Source organism: Sinocyclocheilus grahami, unplaced genomic scaffold, assembly GCF_001515645.1.
Source record: "Sinocyclocheilus grahami isolate Dianchi unplaced genomic scaffold, SAMN03320097.WGS_v1.1 scaffold829.1, whole genome shotgun sequence".
Lineage (NCBI taxonomy): Eukaryota > Metazoa > Chordata > Actinopteri > Cypriniformes > Cyprinidae > Sinocyclocheilus > Sinocyclocheilus grahami.
The window spans coordinates 161396-177776 of NW_015506008.1; the positions used below are offsets into that span (position 1 = coordinate 161396).

The window sequence follows — 16381 nt, forward strand, 5'->3', positions numbered from 1 at the left end:
ACTTTTGACTCAAAACCTTTTACTTAAAGAATCTACACTACATAATTAAAAGTACACTTATTTTACATAATTATTCCACACAATATTTACACAAAATAATCCACTAGAAAATAAATAAATAAACTAACAATAAAAAACACTAGAAATTAAAATATTGTATCACTTATTATGCATTGGCAGAGCTCTTGGTAGATTGTAAAACTGACATAAGGGGGAGGTAACACTTGAATTGGTCAAATTATCAGCCAGTTAATCTGTCTGGCCAATGTATTGGTCTATCACTAGTGTGATGTCCAAAATCCATCTGTCTGCTTCCCAGTTGCCTTCTTAAGAGCAATGCTGCCTAATGGTTAAGGAAGATTGTAGGTTCAATCCCAGGATTTAGTAACACAGGAAAAAAGAGTTAGTGAGATCATAGTAGTGCTTTATTAGCGCAGTGCCCTTGAGCGAGACATCACAGCAGACTGCTCAAGGGGGAATGGCTATGCAATTAGTGCCCTGAAAGTCACTTTGGATAAAAACACAACTGCTTTGTTGCAAATGACTTCATGAGCACAAATAACTTGACTCAAATCAATTATTAATTACTGCATTAAAGGGATAGTTCACCGAAAAATGAAAATTCTGTCATCACGTGCTTACCCTCATGCCGTTCCAAACTCATACTGTATGATGATATTTGAATAATGTTTCAGCCGTTTTGTCCATAAAATAAGATTCAGTGGGGTCCAAAAATGTTCAACTCTTAAAAGAACATTATTATTATTATTTTAAATTTATATTAAAGGAAATTGATATCTTTATTTAGCAAACACATATTAAATTGATCAAAAGTAACAGGAAAGACATTTATAATGTTACAAAAGATTTCTATTTCAAATAAATGCTGCTCTTTTGAACTTTCTATTAATCAAAGAATCCTGAAAAATAAAATGTATCACAGTTTCCACAAAAATATTGGGCAGCACAACTGTTGTCAACATTGGTAATAATCCGAAATGTTTCTTGAGCAGCAAATCAGCATATTAGAATATTTTCTGAACAATCATCTGACGCTTTAATCACAGGAATAAATTGCATTTTACTATATATTCACATAGAAAACAGCTATATCAAATTGTGATAATATTTCACAATTTTACTGTACTTTTGATCATATAAATGCAGGCTTGGTGAGCAGAAAATACACTTCAAAAACATTAAAGAATCTTATCACCCCAAACTTTTGAACAGTAAGTACAGTAAGTACACCAAATATGAATAAAATTAAAGGCATGTCATCAACAAATAGATAGTCAAAGCATGCTTCTCTCTTTGATAGCAGTAAGCCACAAAATTACTCAACTTCTGATCAGTGAGTGGAGGAAATCAGAAATCCCTCTAATGCTGTCTACTCCAGCAAAATGTTTTGCAAGCGCTAAGCGCATCAGATCAGGTTGTACTGAAAGTCGCCTGTGCGTTCACGAGTTCTGAAATGGGCAAACTGGTGAAATTGCCCTAATTCATATTCATAAAGAAAACTGTTCAGCTGGCATTACTGCAGTTAGTGGCCAGACACAGCCGTAAGGGATGTTCACTCAGATAAATATTTCAGCAAAAATCATCACTTAAAGATGAGATGTTGAACGTGGCATGTGAATAAGTGGTGGTCACTCAAGCACACAGTCTCACCAGACCACAGAATTAGGTCACACTCGTTTAAAAACAAGAATTGAATCGAAGGGAGGGAGGGAGGGAGGGAGGGAGAGAGGGAAGGAGAAGAACACTGTTTCACTGCAGATCCTGTTAACCTGAGCCAACGGTGGAGATCTAAACAAGGGCGTAGGGATCCTTATGCGGGGAAAACGTGGCCATGCCACTTTTAGAACATTCATCCCCCCACTTTTTGGCAGATAATCAGTGCTTTTCATGCCTTAATGTGTCCCCCATACTTTCAAATCTTTCCTGTACAGGTACCTCCATATAAACCGTAAAGGCCATAGTGGAGATGAGCATAAATGAAGGTGTTGTCATGGCAGATGGTTGGTGAAATCAATGCCAGGCTGGTAGGAGCTAAAATATAGCACAAAGAGCATGTCTGCGTGGCCTAATCCCAGCGCACATGAATTGAAATTCCTAAAATATTTATAATCCTATTTGGTTTCTGCATTCTCTAGCATATGGTATCTGTTCTTTAAAGCGGGAGCATGTCTGACTGTGTTGGTGGCCTGGAACACACGCACTCGAACAGCGATGCTTGCACTCCTGCTGGGCTGTAGAGCTGATTTCAGTATAGCAGAGATGAAGATTTTAATAATTCAGCTCTGGGTTGTCAATCACCCCTTGAGGTTCCGAATGTGTGGCCAATGAGCCATTTTTGAATGCGCTGATCAATTAAACAGCAGAACATCACCTTAAACATTCCTTCCTGGAATGTAAACTTGCTTTGATCTTAATTTTTAGAGGGTTGGAGATCAATTTCATTTGAAAATCTGTGTTTTTCTGTGTAGGTGCTGGCTCAGGTTAGATACTTACTTTATCTGGAGTTTCATTGGGCCTGCTACTCTCATCATCATGGTGAGTTTAACACACTCAAACACACACACACACACACACACACACACACACACACACACACACACACACAGGGGGTTTAGAGAACGATAGAGCAAAGCCAAATCCACACTGGAGCACAGACACACACACACACACACACACACACACACGTTTACATCTAAATGGGGACAATCCATAGGCGTAATGGTTTTTATACTGTACAAACAGTATATTCTATCACCCTACACCTAAACCTACACCTTACAGGAAACTTTCTGCATTTTTACAATTGAAAAAAAAACTTTGTTTACTTTATTTTTATACCAGTTTTACAAATGAGGACATCCCCAAAGGGAGGTTTTTGGAGATTTTGTCAGGTTTAGCTCACTTTTGGGTACAAATTTGTCCCCAAAATATGGTTAAGTAGGTACACACACACACACACACACACACAGGGGGTTCAGATAATAGTCTGTCGAGGGCATTTTCCCAATTACGGGAAAGTCACAATCACCCCAGAAGACACGCTGAGCATCCCCGTTGCTAGCATGTGTGTGCGTGTGGATGATGGGTTTGCTTTTTGTAGATCGTTTATTGTATATGTTTCTGAGTTTTTAGGAGGGTTCTCATTTGGGATGTACTGAAATTTTGTGAGAATAAGAATATGAGAATAGGCTGGAACCAAATTTTTGACATGGAGAAAAATCATATTTACCAGTAATGTAAATATCAGCTAATGGTGATATTTTGCCATAAAACGCTCACACTTACTGAACAGTTAAAGAGATGAGCAGACATTTTCTAATTTCTAATTACCAACCAAAAAGTATAACGTATATGTGTGCATATGTGTAGATATTTAATTCAGTGAGTTTTCTGTTTGCATACAGGTTGCACACATGCACTTATCTTGTACAGTACATGTGTTATACAAACAGTGAGATAGTAATATGTAATATACTGATTATAATATCATAAGATATCTTATGTAATATACTGTAGAGTAAAAATGTGCTTGTAATGAAAACAAAATTGGGAGTTATTGTGATTTGCACATCATAATGCGTGCAAGATTGTGTTTGGAATAGGCAATATCACATTTATCAATGCTGACACGTTTAAATGCTTATGTTCTATACCGTTAGAATATTTATTTTTTTTAATTTTAGATTTTGGAGCCAATATGTTTTTGTAAATTTAACGTTTTATATACATATATATATATATATATATATATATATATATATATATATGTATGTATATGGTTAAATTTACAAAAACATATTGGCTCCAAAATCTAAAATTAAAAAAAATAAATATTCTAACGGTATAGAACATAAGCATTTAAACGTGTCAGCATTGATAAATGTGATATTGCCTATTCCAAACACAATCTTGCACGCATTATGATGTGCAAATCACAATATGTATGTATATGGTAACACTTAGTATAGGGACCAATTCCTACTATTAACTAGCTGCTTATTAGCATGCCTATTATTAACATATTTGCTAATTATTAGTACTTATAAAGCACATATTCTGCATGACCATGTTATACATTGCTAATCCTACCCAATACATAAACTTAACAACTACCTTACCGACTATTTATATTAATTATATTGTTATATTAACAAATTTTATTGAGTTTATTGAGGCAAAAGTCATAGTTAATTGTTTGTTAATAGCGAGAATTGGACCTTAAAATGAAGTTTGACCATATATATTTATATATAGTGTGTATATATATATATATATATATATATATATATACACATACAATTTTCTCCCAAACAAAGGCTTATTTAAAAATGAGCATTTTCAGTTTCACTGGCTCCATTATTTTCAATTTTGGCCAAGAATGTTCATTTCGGTGCATTCCTCCCATGATAACATTGTGATTTCCAGGCTTAGAGATGAGGGCCCAGAAAGGTGAATCCCCCGCTGAGCCATTCTGCACTGTTTTATTCATTTAAATCTGTTCATTCCAAGGATTCATTCAAATGAAATGACATACAAATCAAAATATGCCCAGAAAGGATTTCAAACATCCTTATATCCACAAATCACAAATGAGTGGCAGTCATGGAAATGCATTGATTAATAGTGTGAGAGTCCTCTTTTATAATTTCAAGCGATTGTTGCATGTGTTTTATGTATTTTATGATTTTGTGTTGCAGCTAAATGTTATTTTCCTGGGCATTGCACTATATAAGATGTTTCACCACACAGCGATACTCAAGCCTGACTCCGGTTGCCTGGACAACATCAAGTAAGGCATATATTCTGTGCTTCAATGTGTGTGCACTTTATTGCTTTTCTTGCTTACACTGTGACTGTCTTCATTTTTTACTAAACACGCAATTGTCCTTTAATTCTGGACTGTTTCTTGGAGGTGTTTAAATGAGAAGAATGTTCGACTGCCTATCTTAAGTTAGATGCAGTTTAAAGTGTCTTTTATCTGTCGCTTTTTCCTTGATGTTCAAGTTCTCACTGGATCAGTAATGATAAAAATAAAAATTTAAATATCACATAGGTCACATTCCCTGCGCTATTTATGTAAATGAAGCCAGCATCATCTTTAATAGAGCTAGGACACGAGAGGCTGGCATATCAGGGTGTATTGAAACACAGCCAGTAGTGTGGGGGATCAGAAAGTGTGCAATACACAGTGTGTAGCATGTCTCATCTGTACTCTACAGCCCATTAGCAGACAGTACATGCTGAATCTAGGTTAGTTAGCATATTTCAGTAATTTATTATTCTTTTTGATGTTCAGAACACAGGCAGAGGAGTCACTGTTCAAATATGTGACCCAAATGCATTATTTCTGCTGTAGTTCTAGTGTTCTGCAAAGATATTCATGTTATTCAACAGTTACAGTACTCTTTATTTGATTGAACAAGTGGTGTTTTGAAAGTGCTGATATGCAGCATAACTTCAAGGACTTTACAAACTGTCAATTTGTGCATTAGTGCTGGGGATTTTCAGGTTACATCGATATACCAGTAGGTGGCGGCAAGTGACTCTTTTATGCATGCTTCAAAACATGAAGTCTTTTTGAGTGAGTCGTTGAATCATTTACTCAACCGAGTTGTTAAAAAGCACAGATTAATTCATGAACAAACCAGTGTTATATTTTAGTATTGTTTATATACTATTATAGTATTTCTTTTATTTAGCTATTTCTTTTAAATTAGCTTTTATTTTGATATTTTCAGTTTAGCTTAATTTTTCATTTTAGTTTTAGTTAGCAATAACAACACTGGAACAACTACTGTGTATCGCTTGCAGTCACGCAATGGATGATTCTGCTTCGTCCTTCTTTACATGTGCTTCTGCCATGTTTACAAGTAAGAAAATGTTATTATAAACAGCTACAGTACCACCAAAAGTATTCTGATCCTTTAGCCACACTTAAAAATGTGCAAATGTCAGTACATTAGACAATAAAAAAATTTAAAAAACACAGTTCTGTGCCAATGTCATTTAAACACCTCTAATGACAATTATGTTAATGCATATATATATTTGCATTCAAAAGTTTGAAGTCAGTAAGATTTTTTTTTATTGTTCTTGAAAGAAGCCTCACCAAGGGTGATGTTATTTGATAAAAAAATTGTAATATTGGGAAATAAAAAATAATAATAATTATATATACTGTATATATATATATATATATATATATATATATTACAATTTAAACTTTTTTCTATTTTATGAATTATATTTTGTATTGTATTGAAAAAATGTCTCCAGTCTTCAGTGTCACATGATTATTGTTCTTGAAAGAAGCCTCACCAAGGGTGATGTTATTTGATAAAAAAATTGTAATATTGGGAAATAAAAAAATAATAATAATTATATATACTGTATATATATATATATATTACAATTTAAACTTTTTTCTATTTTATGAATTATATTTTGTATTGTATTGAAAAAATGTCTCCAGTCTTCAGTGTCACATGATCCTTTAGAAATCATTCTAATATGCTGATTTTCTGCTCAAGAAACATGTCTTGTTATTAACAATGTTGAAAACGGTTTTGTGGAAACTGACTTTTTTTTCAGGATTTTTCGATGAATGTAAAAGTTCAAAAGAACTACTGTACATATTACACATTACACTACACAAGTACACATTTCTTTCAAATAACAAAAATCCTACTGACCTCAAAGTGTGAATGGTGGTCTCTCTCGCGCTTATATTTATATATTATTTCCACACAGTGGGATAAACTAGGTATTGGTGTCAATGGCAGCTGTGCACTCTCATATAACTAACAGAAGAGCTTTTCTTCTCAGTATACAGTACATTTTACAATCTATCTTCACAGCAAAGTCCTAGTGCCATAATCGAATCCTAATCTTAGTACTACTAGTCTCTTTGTCACCAAATCAGTAACAGAAAGATGACTTTTTAATGAGCTGAGAGAACTGTCTCTGCTAGCACAGGATACAAGATGGCCGATTTAATACTTTTAAAGTTCTTCAGTTAGTGGCACCTTTGACTACTTGAGAGCTTGAAGAAACGAAACGTTTACAAGCTGTTTTATATGCATTTATCACATTAGATCATAGCCTTGATCAATGGAAGCCCGCTTCCAACAATGAATAAAATAAATAAATAAATAAATAATTGCAACTTTTTCTCACAATTCTGACCTTTTTACTCAGAATTGCAGGATATAAACGTGCAATTGCGAGAAATAAAGTCAGAATTGTGAGATATGAACTCACAATTCTTTTTGTCTCACAGTCGCAAGTTTTATCTTGGGATTCAGACTTTTTCTCACAATTGCAAGTTTAGATCTCGTAATTCTGATTTTGTAACTTGCAAATGTGATTTTACCTCATGCAGTTGTGAGGAAAAAAGTCAGAATTGTGAGATAAAAAGTTGAAATTACCTTTTTTATTTTTTATTCAGTGGCAGAAACAAGCTTTTTCATATTGATCATCCTCGGATTGATCAAGTCGATTTTTTATACTGTGCGTGATGGTAATGCCATTTTTCAATTTTAGGGGGAAAAATAAGTTTGCTAGCTAGCAGTGAATAAGTTTCAATGAAAGTAAATATATATTTTTCTTAATTCTAAAATACTAACTAGGTTAATAATGACACCAATTAAGCTACTCTCAGATCAGGGTGTAAAAAGGATATTAAAAATTATTTTGAATGAAGAATCTCGAAAAAAAAGTATCACGGTTCACACAAAAATATTAAGCAGAAAAACTGCTTTAACATTGATAATAATCAGAAATGTTACCTGAGGACCAAATCAGCATATTAGAATGATTTCTGAAGGATCATGTGACACTGAAGACTGGAGTAATGATGCTGAAAATACAGCTTTGATCACAGAAATAAATTACATTTTAACATATATTAAAAAAGAAAAGAGTTATTTTAAATTATAATAATATTTCACAATATTTCTGTTTTTACTGTATTTTGCAGCCTTGATGATCATAAGAATCTTCTTTCAAAAACATGCCGTGAAGTTGAATGTATGTGTGTTTTTTTTTTCTGATTTGGAAGGTCGTGCTAACTGTAAATGATATGAAGGTTCCTGCCATGCACAGACACACACGTTACACACAGATGAGCTCATACACACACGCACACACACACACACACACACACACACACAGACACACACACACACTGTAACCTGCAGGAACTAAGATGAACTGAGTGAACTCTTTACACAAGGAGTGGCCAATCGATTAAAATTATAATTACAAGAATTGCTGACTAATTAATCAAATCACAATTAATCACATACATCGATATTTGCTGAGAAAATCTCTCAAATGATGGCTTAATCTAACTATCAAGTAGAAAGTCAACTTTTTCCTTATAGCGTAATCATTATTTTTAGTAGTTGAAAACATAGTTTTTAAATATTTTAATATACAAATATCATACATTTTTAATTCATAAATATCATTATGTTTTGGGGTCGTACCATGTGACATTTAACAATGACAATATTAAAATGAATTTGATTTCAGAAATTAAAAACATACTGATAGAGAGAAGCGGTGTCATTATATGTATGAATTGTATTTGCACTTTTAAATACAAATTTCTTGTTTAATGAACCATTCATGCTTGTTTCCAGCTTGTTTAATAAATCATTACTTTTAGTAGTTAAAAACTCAATATTTTCAAGATATAGATATCATTAATTATTAATTCATAAATATCATTACGTATTGGGGAGTTGTAACACAAGACATTTTACAACTTGAACTAAACAAAAAAAAGACATTAAAATGAATTAAAATTGGTGTCATTAAATGTATGAATTGCATTTGTACTTTTGAAATAAACAAATATATATACATACACACAAATAATTATACTAAACTATAAATACATTTTATATAAAAACATATGAATATATATTGTATATATTAAAATTAGCTACAACACTTTAATTAATTAATTATTTATTTATTTACAAACTTAGCAAAAATGTAACATCTCATTTTCAGGATAGTGTATTTTAAAGATATATATATATTTTTAAAATCCAAATAAGCTCTACATATATTTTTTGGAGAGCGTTTAAACAATGTTTTTCATGAACCATAAACAATTCTTGCACATGTACCTGTACACTGTAAAAAAAAAACGGCAGTTGTGGTTGCCGGAATTTTAACGTAAAAAATAAGGTAGCAACGTTTTAGGTTTTACGGTTTTAACTTAAATTTACAGTTAAATACCGTATTTTCATTAACTGATATAATGTTAATATACCAACTTATTGAAGTACTGAAATCTGTTTTGTAGCTTTGTAATACACTGATAACCACCAAATGCAGGAGGTGATGAGAAAGTCACATGATGAACCAAAGCCCATCACAAGCAGCTTTTAAATAATAACATATATAGAAGGTGCACAGCGTCATTCACACAAACACTAAACACCATCACGGTAACACACATGAAACTGAAATAATGCAATAAACATTCATTTAACAACATTAGGTGTAACACACAACCCTAATATACAAAACTGATAAGAAAAAACTAAGAAGAAACATAGTTATTTCAACAAAAAAACATCAAATTTGAAATGTAATGCAGGGAATTCTGGGAATGTCAATTTACGGTTATTCACTGTAAATTATAGTCTTTTTCACTTCCAAAAACGGTATACTACCGTAAAATTAATGTCCAATACATGTAATGTCCAATACAGTTTTTCACCATATATTGTAGGGGAAATTACCGTTAACCATTTAACAGGTTTTTACTGTAGCATTTTTACAGTATTTTACCGTTAAATTCACGGTCATTTTTTACAGTGTAGAACAGTCCTTAAGACACAACAGTGTACTTGGTTGTAGACAATGAAGGTCACAGTTACAATAGCTTAGGACAGTAAAGAGACCTTTACACAACAACAACAACAAAAAACCTTGGTTTACTAAACTGCATGTGCATATGTGTCTTTGCAGGTGCGTAAGGAATACGGCCGATGCCTCCGCACACACTGCTGCAGCGGGAAGAGTGTTGAGTCGACCATCTCCACTTCAACAAAGACCAGTACAGCCCGCACACCTGGACGCTATTCCACCAACTCACAGGTAACTCACACACACCTGCAGGGGATCCTCCAAAACCATCTCAAGTGATTTTCTAGGCCGGTGACTGGTGAAGCTGTCAATAGTCAATGCAGTCATCAGCTTGTTATTTCTTGCACAGAAAGCACTTTAGCTCTGGCGTTTTCTTATTCATGGATGAATACAGTCCCACATGACCCAATTTCCCATTCAGCCTTACTTTAAATTGTGCACTCAGCATTCTGCTCACCTCGCAATTCGTGAATATAATCAGAAAGGTTTTCAGTTGCATATTCCAAATAGACACTGTACAGCGCCGATAACTGGAAACAACAACAACAACAAAAACAAAACAAACAACTTCACGAGTTGAATGTGTGTAATATGCATTATATAAGATATTATATATAAAAAAATTGCATTGCACAACTATTGATGCTTAACTCAATTTCTTTGGACACTGCTTTCATTTCAATTAGAAACTAAACATCGACTGCCTCTCTTCCTCTGTTGTCAGAGTCGTATTCGTAGGATGTGGAATGACACAGTCAGGAAGCAGTCGGAGTCATCTTTCATCACCGCTGATATGAACAGCTCAGCGACTCTCAACAGAGGTAAAGCCAAACACACACACACACACAAACATAAACATGTGTACTCATGTACACAGCATTCATACACATACCTATTGAGAGAAACTGTACACACACACACACACACATACACACACACACACTCAAAAAAAGTGGAACAGAAACCAGTGATCATTTGAATTCTATAGGTTAGTTCTGACCAATGAGATTTGCCATTAAACAATACACGGTCACACTTTATTTTAAAGTCCAATTCACATTAACTAACTATTTACTATGTCTTTGCCTTAATAAACTCCTAATTAGCTGCTTATTAATAGTTAGTAAGGTAGTTGTTAAGTTTAGGTATGGGGTCAGATTAAGGGATCTAAAATATGCTCATGCAGAATACAACATTAATATGAACTTTATAAGTACTAATAAACAGCCTATAAGCTAGTAATATGCATGCTAATAATCAACTAGTTAATAGTGAGAAATGGTCCCTAAACTAATGTGTTACCCAATACACATTTGTAAATGTTCAGGACTTTCAGAAAAACGACAGAATTCTCTTGACGCATGTATGTCCACTGTTGGACTTTGTTAGTAGACAAATGACAAACTAGTAGGAGTGTGAAAAGAGTTTTACCAGAGTTCCCAAGGCCAAAAGTGCTCATAGATAATAGTACAAGTGTGTGCTTGAGAAAGAGCAAAAAAAGAGGAACTGGAGAGGAATGTGGAAGGCAACAGGAAAGCCCTCCGACTTTGTGACCCTGGAGTCCGAATGGATCAGACATCTGTGCATGTGCTCATGTCCTGCTCATTCTCAAACCCTGCCTGCCTCTGTTATGTCCAAAAACGCTAATATGATTTGCTCCTCCGAGCTCCTTTGTCTTCTCCATCCTGTGTAAACAAGAATGTGAGCTTTTAGAAGTCTTCCAGCGACATCAGTGCTGAAACCATGGGAAAAAACGTGCCCAATCAAGTCACACTGGCAGGACAAAATGTCAAACATCAACAGCTGTCCAACATAAACATCATCTATGCTGAGCTCTGTACTGACATTACACTCCACATGGGAGGTTTTACATTCCTGTCCACTGCGACTGCTGATGTTTAAAGCTGTTTAAACACAAGTTTGCCTGCATCATTCTAACTGTTTATTATACATCTTTTTTTCTGTCTCTTTGTTGCTCCTTCCTTTTGTCTTTCCTCTCAACTTCCTGCCTCCATATCTGTCTCTCTTCCTCTCTCTCTTTCTTTCTGTCTCTGTTTGTGGGTGTTGTAGGTACCATGGCTAACCATCTCATCTCCAATGCTTTGTTACGTCCTCATGGCACTAATCCTTATAACACACTGCTGGGAGAGTCTGCTGTGTACAATAACCCTACTGCCAACATGTTCAACACGCAAGGTTTGCCTCTCACATACACATTTACAAACTTTAGCACTTTTTGGATGGTAATTGTCTCTCTGGGTGACAAATGTAAAGGAAAACATACATGACGAGTCCTTTGGAAAAAAAATTATTCAAAAATGAACATGTTGTCATTTCCATCTTTTATTCAAAACTGCATGACTTTATTTTTTCCCCCTTACCACATAAGGAGATGCGAGGCAAAATATTCACACTGCATTCACACTATTTTCATATACAGCGAAAGTGAATCGAGATAAGACTAAAATTTGCCTTTTGTTTATATAACTGCTGTAAGTTTTTAATATTATTTTTATTATTATTAAATCTTTTAGATTTATATACATTTTTATAAATATAAATTTTATGTAAATGCATATTTATTTAAACATCTTACACACAAACATATGGGGTATTTCCAGAATCATAAATTCTAATAATCAGTGTTTTAAATGGCACCTATTAAAAAATTTATTTAATTGACATATAATTTTAATATATTTTTTGTTTTATAAGTTAACTTTTATTTTCAAAAACCCCTTAATTAGCTATAATCCTCTCATTTAATTTGGATTTGAGCTGGTGGAAAACAGTGTGGTAGTGGTTATGGTATTTTACTGTATAAAAAATGTAAATCTATTAAAAAAAGGTATTTTCATTAAAATCTCGAAAATTTTTATTTTTCTATTATACGTATCAGGCAATAAATAGGCCTAATTAATCAAATTTCTAAAAATTGTGTTATTGATAATGATTGTACAGATAATAATGAGTGATTATTGAAAAAGGATATTTTGCCACTTGTGTTGGACTGTTAAAATTGTTCTATTGTGTATTTTATTTCTTTGAGTTGCAATTTAGTCAATTTCCAATTCAACTTCCAGTTCAATTATTTTCAATTTCTGACTAATGAATTTAAAGGGACCCAAATAATGATATATAAACTGTTTGTTCACCAGGGTCTAAAAAAATACAAGTTGACTTATTTTACAGTAAAATATATAGTGATATGTATACTTTAAGCATTGAGTATTACATTATCTAATGTTTCTTGAAATACTCGATGTGTTGGATGTATTAGAGTACATCTGAATGGGTAATTCATATTAAAAAATGTTTTATTTTTTTATTACACAGTGGTGGGTTTCTTTGATATTCATTCTATTTTAGTTCAACTTCCTTAAATTCAGATTTAGAAGACTATGCTGCATCCTGTTTGTTACCTTGGGAAATGTAAAATTCCTAATGGTATACACACACACACACACACACACACACACACAAAATACAATCCAGAGTTAGCAGTGATATCCTGCATACATACTTCCTGTGTCTGTTTAATGAGATTGTTTATGTTGTTTCTATGTCCACCTGTTCTGTTTAATAATGTGGTGCTATTAGAACATTTCAACCAAGCATCTGTCCTAAACTCAGCAGGTTAGCAGTCAGTCACTAATGCCTGACACAGTCTGAGCTGAATATAATACTTCTCTCTTTCTCTCTGTGGACATGTTCCATAAGCATTTATGTATGTAATCATTCTCTCTCTTTCTCTCCTTTCACTGCAGCCTCCTACAGAGATTCAAGTATGATTCATTTACTTTCACAACAGCTACACGTTTATAATATATTCTCCTCTGCTTCTCTCTTCTTTAATCTTTTCCTGTTCCTCATCCCTCCCATTCCCTCCTCTTCTCCCTCCCAGTTAAATCTGCATCCCTCCTGCGTTCTTTTTGATAAAAGTTAATATCCTATTTGATATCATCTTTCGCATTTATGAACTGATTCATATTACCATAAATTTTAAATACTGTGTATTTAAGTGTTAAATGAGGTTTATTTTCGTACCATTTCCTGTGTTTCAGAAGGCATTCTCAACAACGCGCGGGACTCCAGTGTCATGGATACGCTGCCGCTTAATGGTAACCATGGCAACAGCTACGGCGTGGCAGCAGGCGATTACCTCACCTACAGCTCTCGTGGCAACGAGCCGCCAACTACGCTAGAGAAAAAGATCTTGAAAGAGCTGACGGCGAACTACACTCCGTCGTACCTCAACACTCAGGAGCGACAGGGAAAAGCCATCCAGGGGACCCTGACTAATAAACTCAACAACCACCTGGCCAACGGAGGGGTCGCGGGGTCATCGTCCATCACCAAAGACGACGTCATGGTGCTCGACAACCCCGGGGCGTTTCACCGACACGACGACGGCGGCGGGCTAAGTCTGGAGCTCATTAGGGAGGAGTCACAAGCGCCGCTCCTCCCACCCAGACCACCCCCTCTGGAAAACCACGCCCCCATGCACACATTTTCGGCCCACCGTCACCTGCCGCAGGAGAACAGCGAGAGCTTCTTCCCACTGCTCCCCAACGACACGCACTCGTCGCACACGCACACTCCCCACGCGCACACGCACTCCCCCCTCAGAGACTCGCTCTATACCAGCATGCCCACGCTCACCGACCTCCCGCATGGCACCGACGACCTCATCAACGGTCTCCATGAGGATGAAGACGATGAGGATGACAATGGCGAGGAGGAGGAAGAGGGCAGCGAATTGCACTTGGCCAACGGCGAAGGGGTCATCATGGAGACGGACGACGTGTACTACAAAAGCATGCCGAACCTGGGCTCCAGGACCCACATACATGAACTAGAGAGCTACTATCAGATGGGACGCGGTGGCAGTGATGGGTTCATCGCCCCGCCTGAGAAAGAAGACTCGTCGCCTGAAGAACAGCCACCGGACCCCTCACAGCTGGTCACCAGCCTATAGACACACACACGCACACACACATTCCCACTCAGTGCGCACGTGCGCGCGCGTGTGTGTGTGTGTGTGTGACACAATGCACAAGGCGTGGGATACACTACCTACTGCACTGATAGAGAGACTGATTCCAGATAGACCCCCGATTCCAGTACATACAAGTATCCTGTCACCAAAATCCTGCTCCAGTTAGAACCAGTAACCAGAACTAGTAACCCATTCCTACGCTAGAACAAGGACTACCGCGTGTAAGTAGATCTTGTGGACTTTTTTCTCATCAATCTGCTGAGAAAAACTCTTGCGGATTGTCAATTTGGAGATGTGGACGAACTTTTGCTCCATTTGCATAGCCCTCCTCGACGAAAACCTTCATCCAATGGCTGTCCGGTTCTCCTCCAAACTCACCACGGATTGTGGCGAAGAGACTGTGGAAAACTAGCTGCCGTTTATGACGACCGTGTATGATAATGAGACCACCGACCGTCGTACTGAACTGCATTACCCACAACTCTCTAGACTCCTCTATGATTCTCTGCTGCACACATTCCTTCTCGTTTAGCACCAATCTCGTTTCCGAGCGTGAAATCACAAAAGGCACATCTGTTCTTAAAGACTGAGGACGCTTCTTGTTTTTTTACGTTTATTTTTCTGTAATAATCTCAGTTACGGGAAAGGTAATCTTCACTATTTACAAAGAAATGGAACTGTTTTCCATGTAAAATGTACAGATTCCCGATATTGCATATGATCCTATGCGTTTCATGTTTTTTGACCTATTTTGCCCCTTGTATGTGTTTTTGTAGACTAGACCAATCCACAATGCTGTGTTGGTCCTCCAAAATACTATCCCTTATAACGCACAGCACACACGCGCACACATATCTACATACACACGCATACACACTCTCGTTTGGAAGGATGTCCATGGCCTCCTTTTTTTTCTTTTTCTTTTCCAAATGCAACACTTCGTCATTCTCACTGTGTCGATGATAACCAAGAGACTCTGGAGAAATGACTGTTGTGTGATTGACAGCTATTACAGATGGGATCCCAATGATGCTGGAACGTCGTCGTGCCATAAATTCAAGTGCGATTTTGAATTCTAGCGCGCATACTTTGGATGCAGGTTGAAGAATTCCAGTTTATTGAAATTCCAGTCATACATGTTGACACAGCTAAAATTGTTCTCTCAGGCTAAAAGATGGTCTATTATTGTGACGATTTCAAATATCGAGTTGTGTTTTTAACTTAAGGCTAGCGGGATGTGAATTGGAACAAGTCCGAGCAAATAAAAGTGTGAATCATCATTACGAATCATATGTAAACACATAAAATAACCGTGTAAAGAACAGACTAGAAGGATAGGACTTTAATGGAGTGGTTTGGAAGATGGAAACAACCTTGTAAAGGTCGATTTCTGAAACTACTGTTTACTTGTTCTCAAACTGAGACTCTCTGTAGCTTGCACATCTATCCCTTGTTAACCCACCCTGAGAAAAT

General features: G+C 35.8%; 1 protein-coding gene across 1 annotated transcript in view; it reads left to right on the plus strand.

Moving 5' to 3' along the window:
• Positions 1–15809, plus strand: part of LOC107562597 (adhesion G protein-coupled receptor L3-like) — a 112742-nt gene extending 96933 nt beyond the window's left edge. Inside the window, exons 16-22 of the mRNA XM_016247262.1 lie at positions 2490–2556; positions 4719–4810; positions 9993–10140; positions 10634–10730; positions 11980–12105; positions 13677–13694; positions 13974–15809. Coding sequence (XP_016102748.1) covers positions 2490–2556; positions 4719–4810; positions 9993–10140; positions 10634–10730; positions 11980–12105; positions 13677–13694; positions 13974–14887 — 1462 coding nt within the window. The 3' untranslated portion in view covers positions 14888–15809. The remainder of the gene's footprint in view (positions 1–2489; positions 2557–4718; positions 4811–9992; positions 10141–10633; positions 10731–11979; positions 12106–13676; positions 13695–13973) is intronic.
• The last annotated feature ends 572 nt before the right edge of the window (positions 15810–16381 follow it).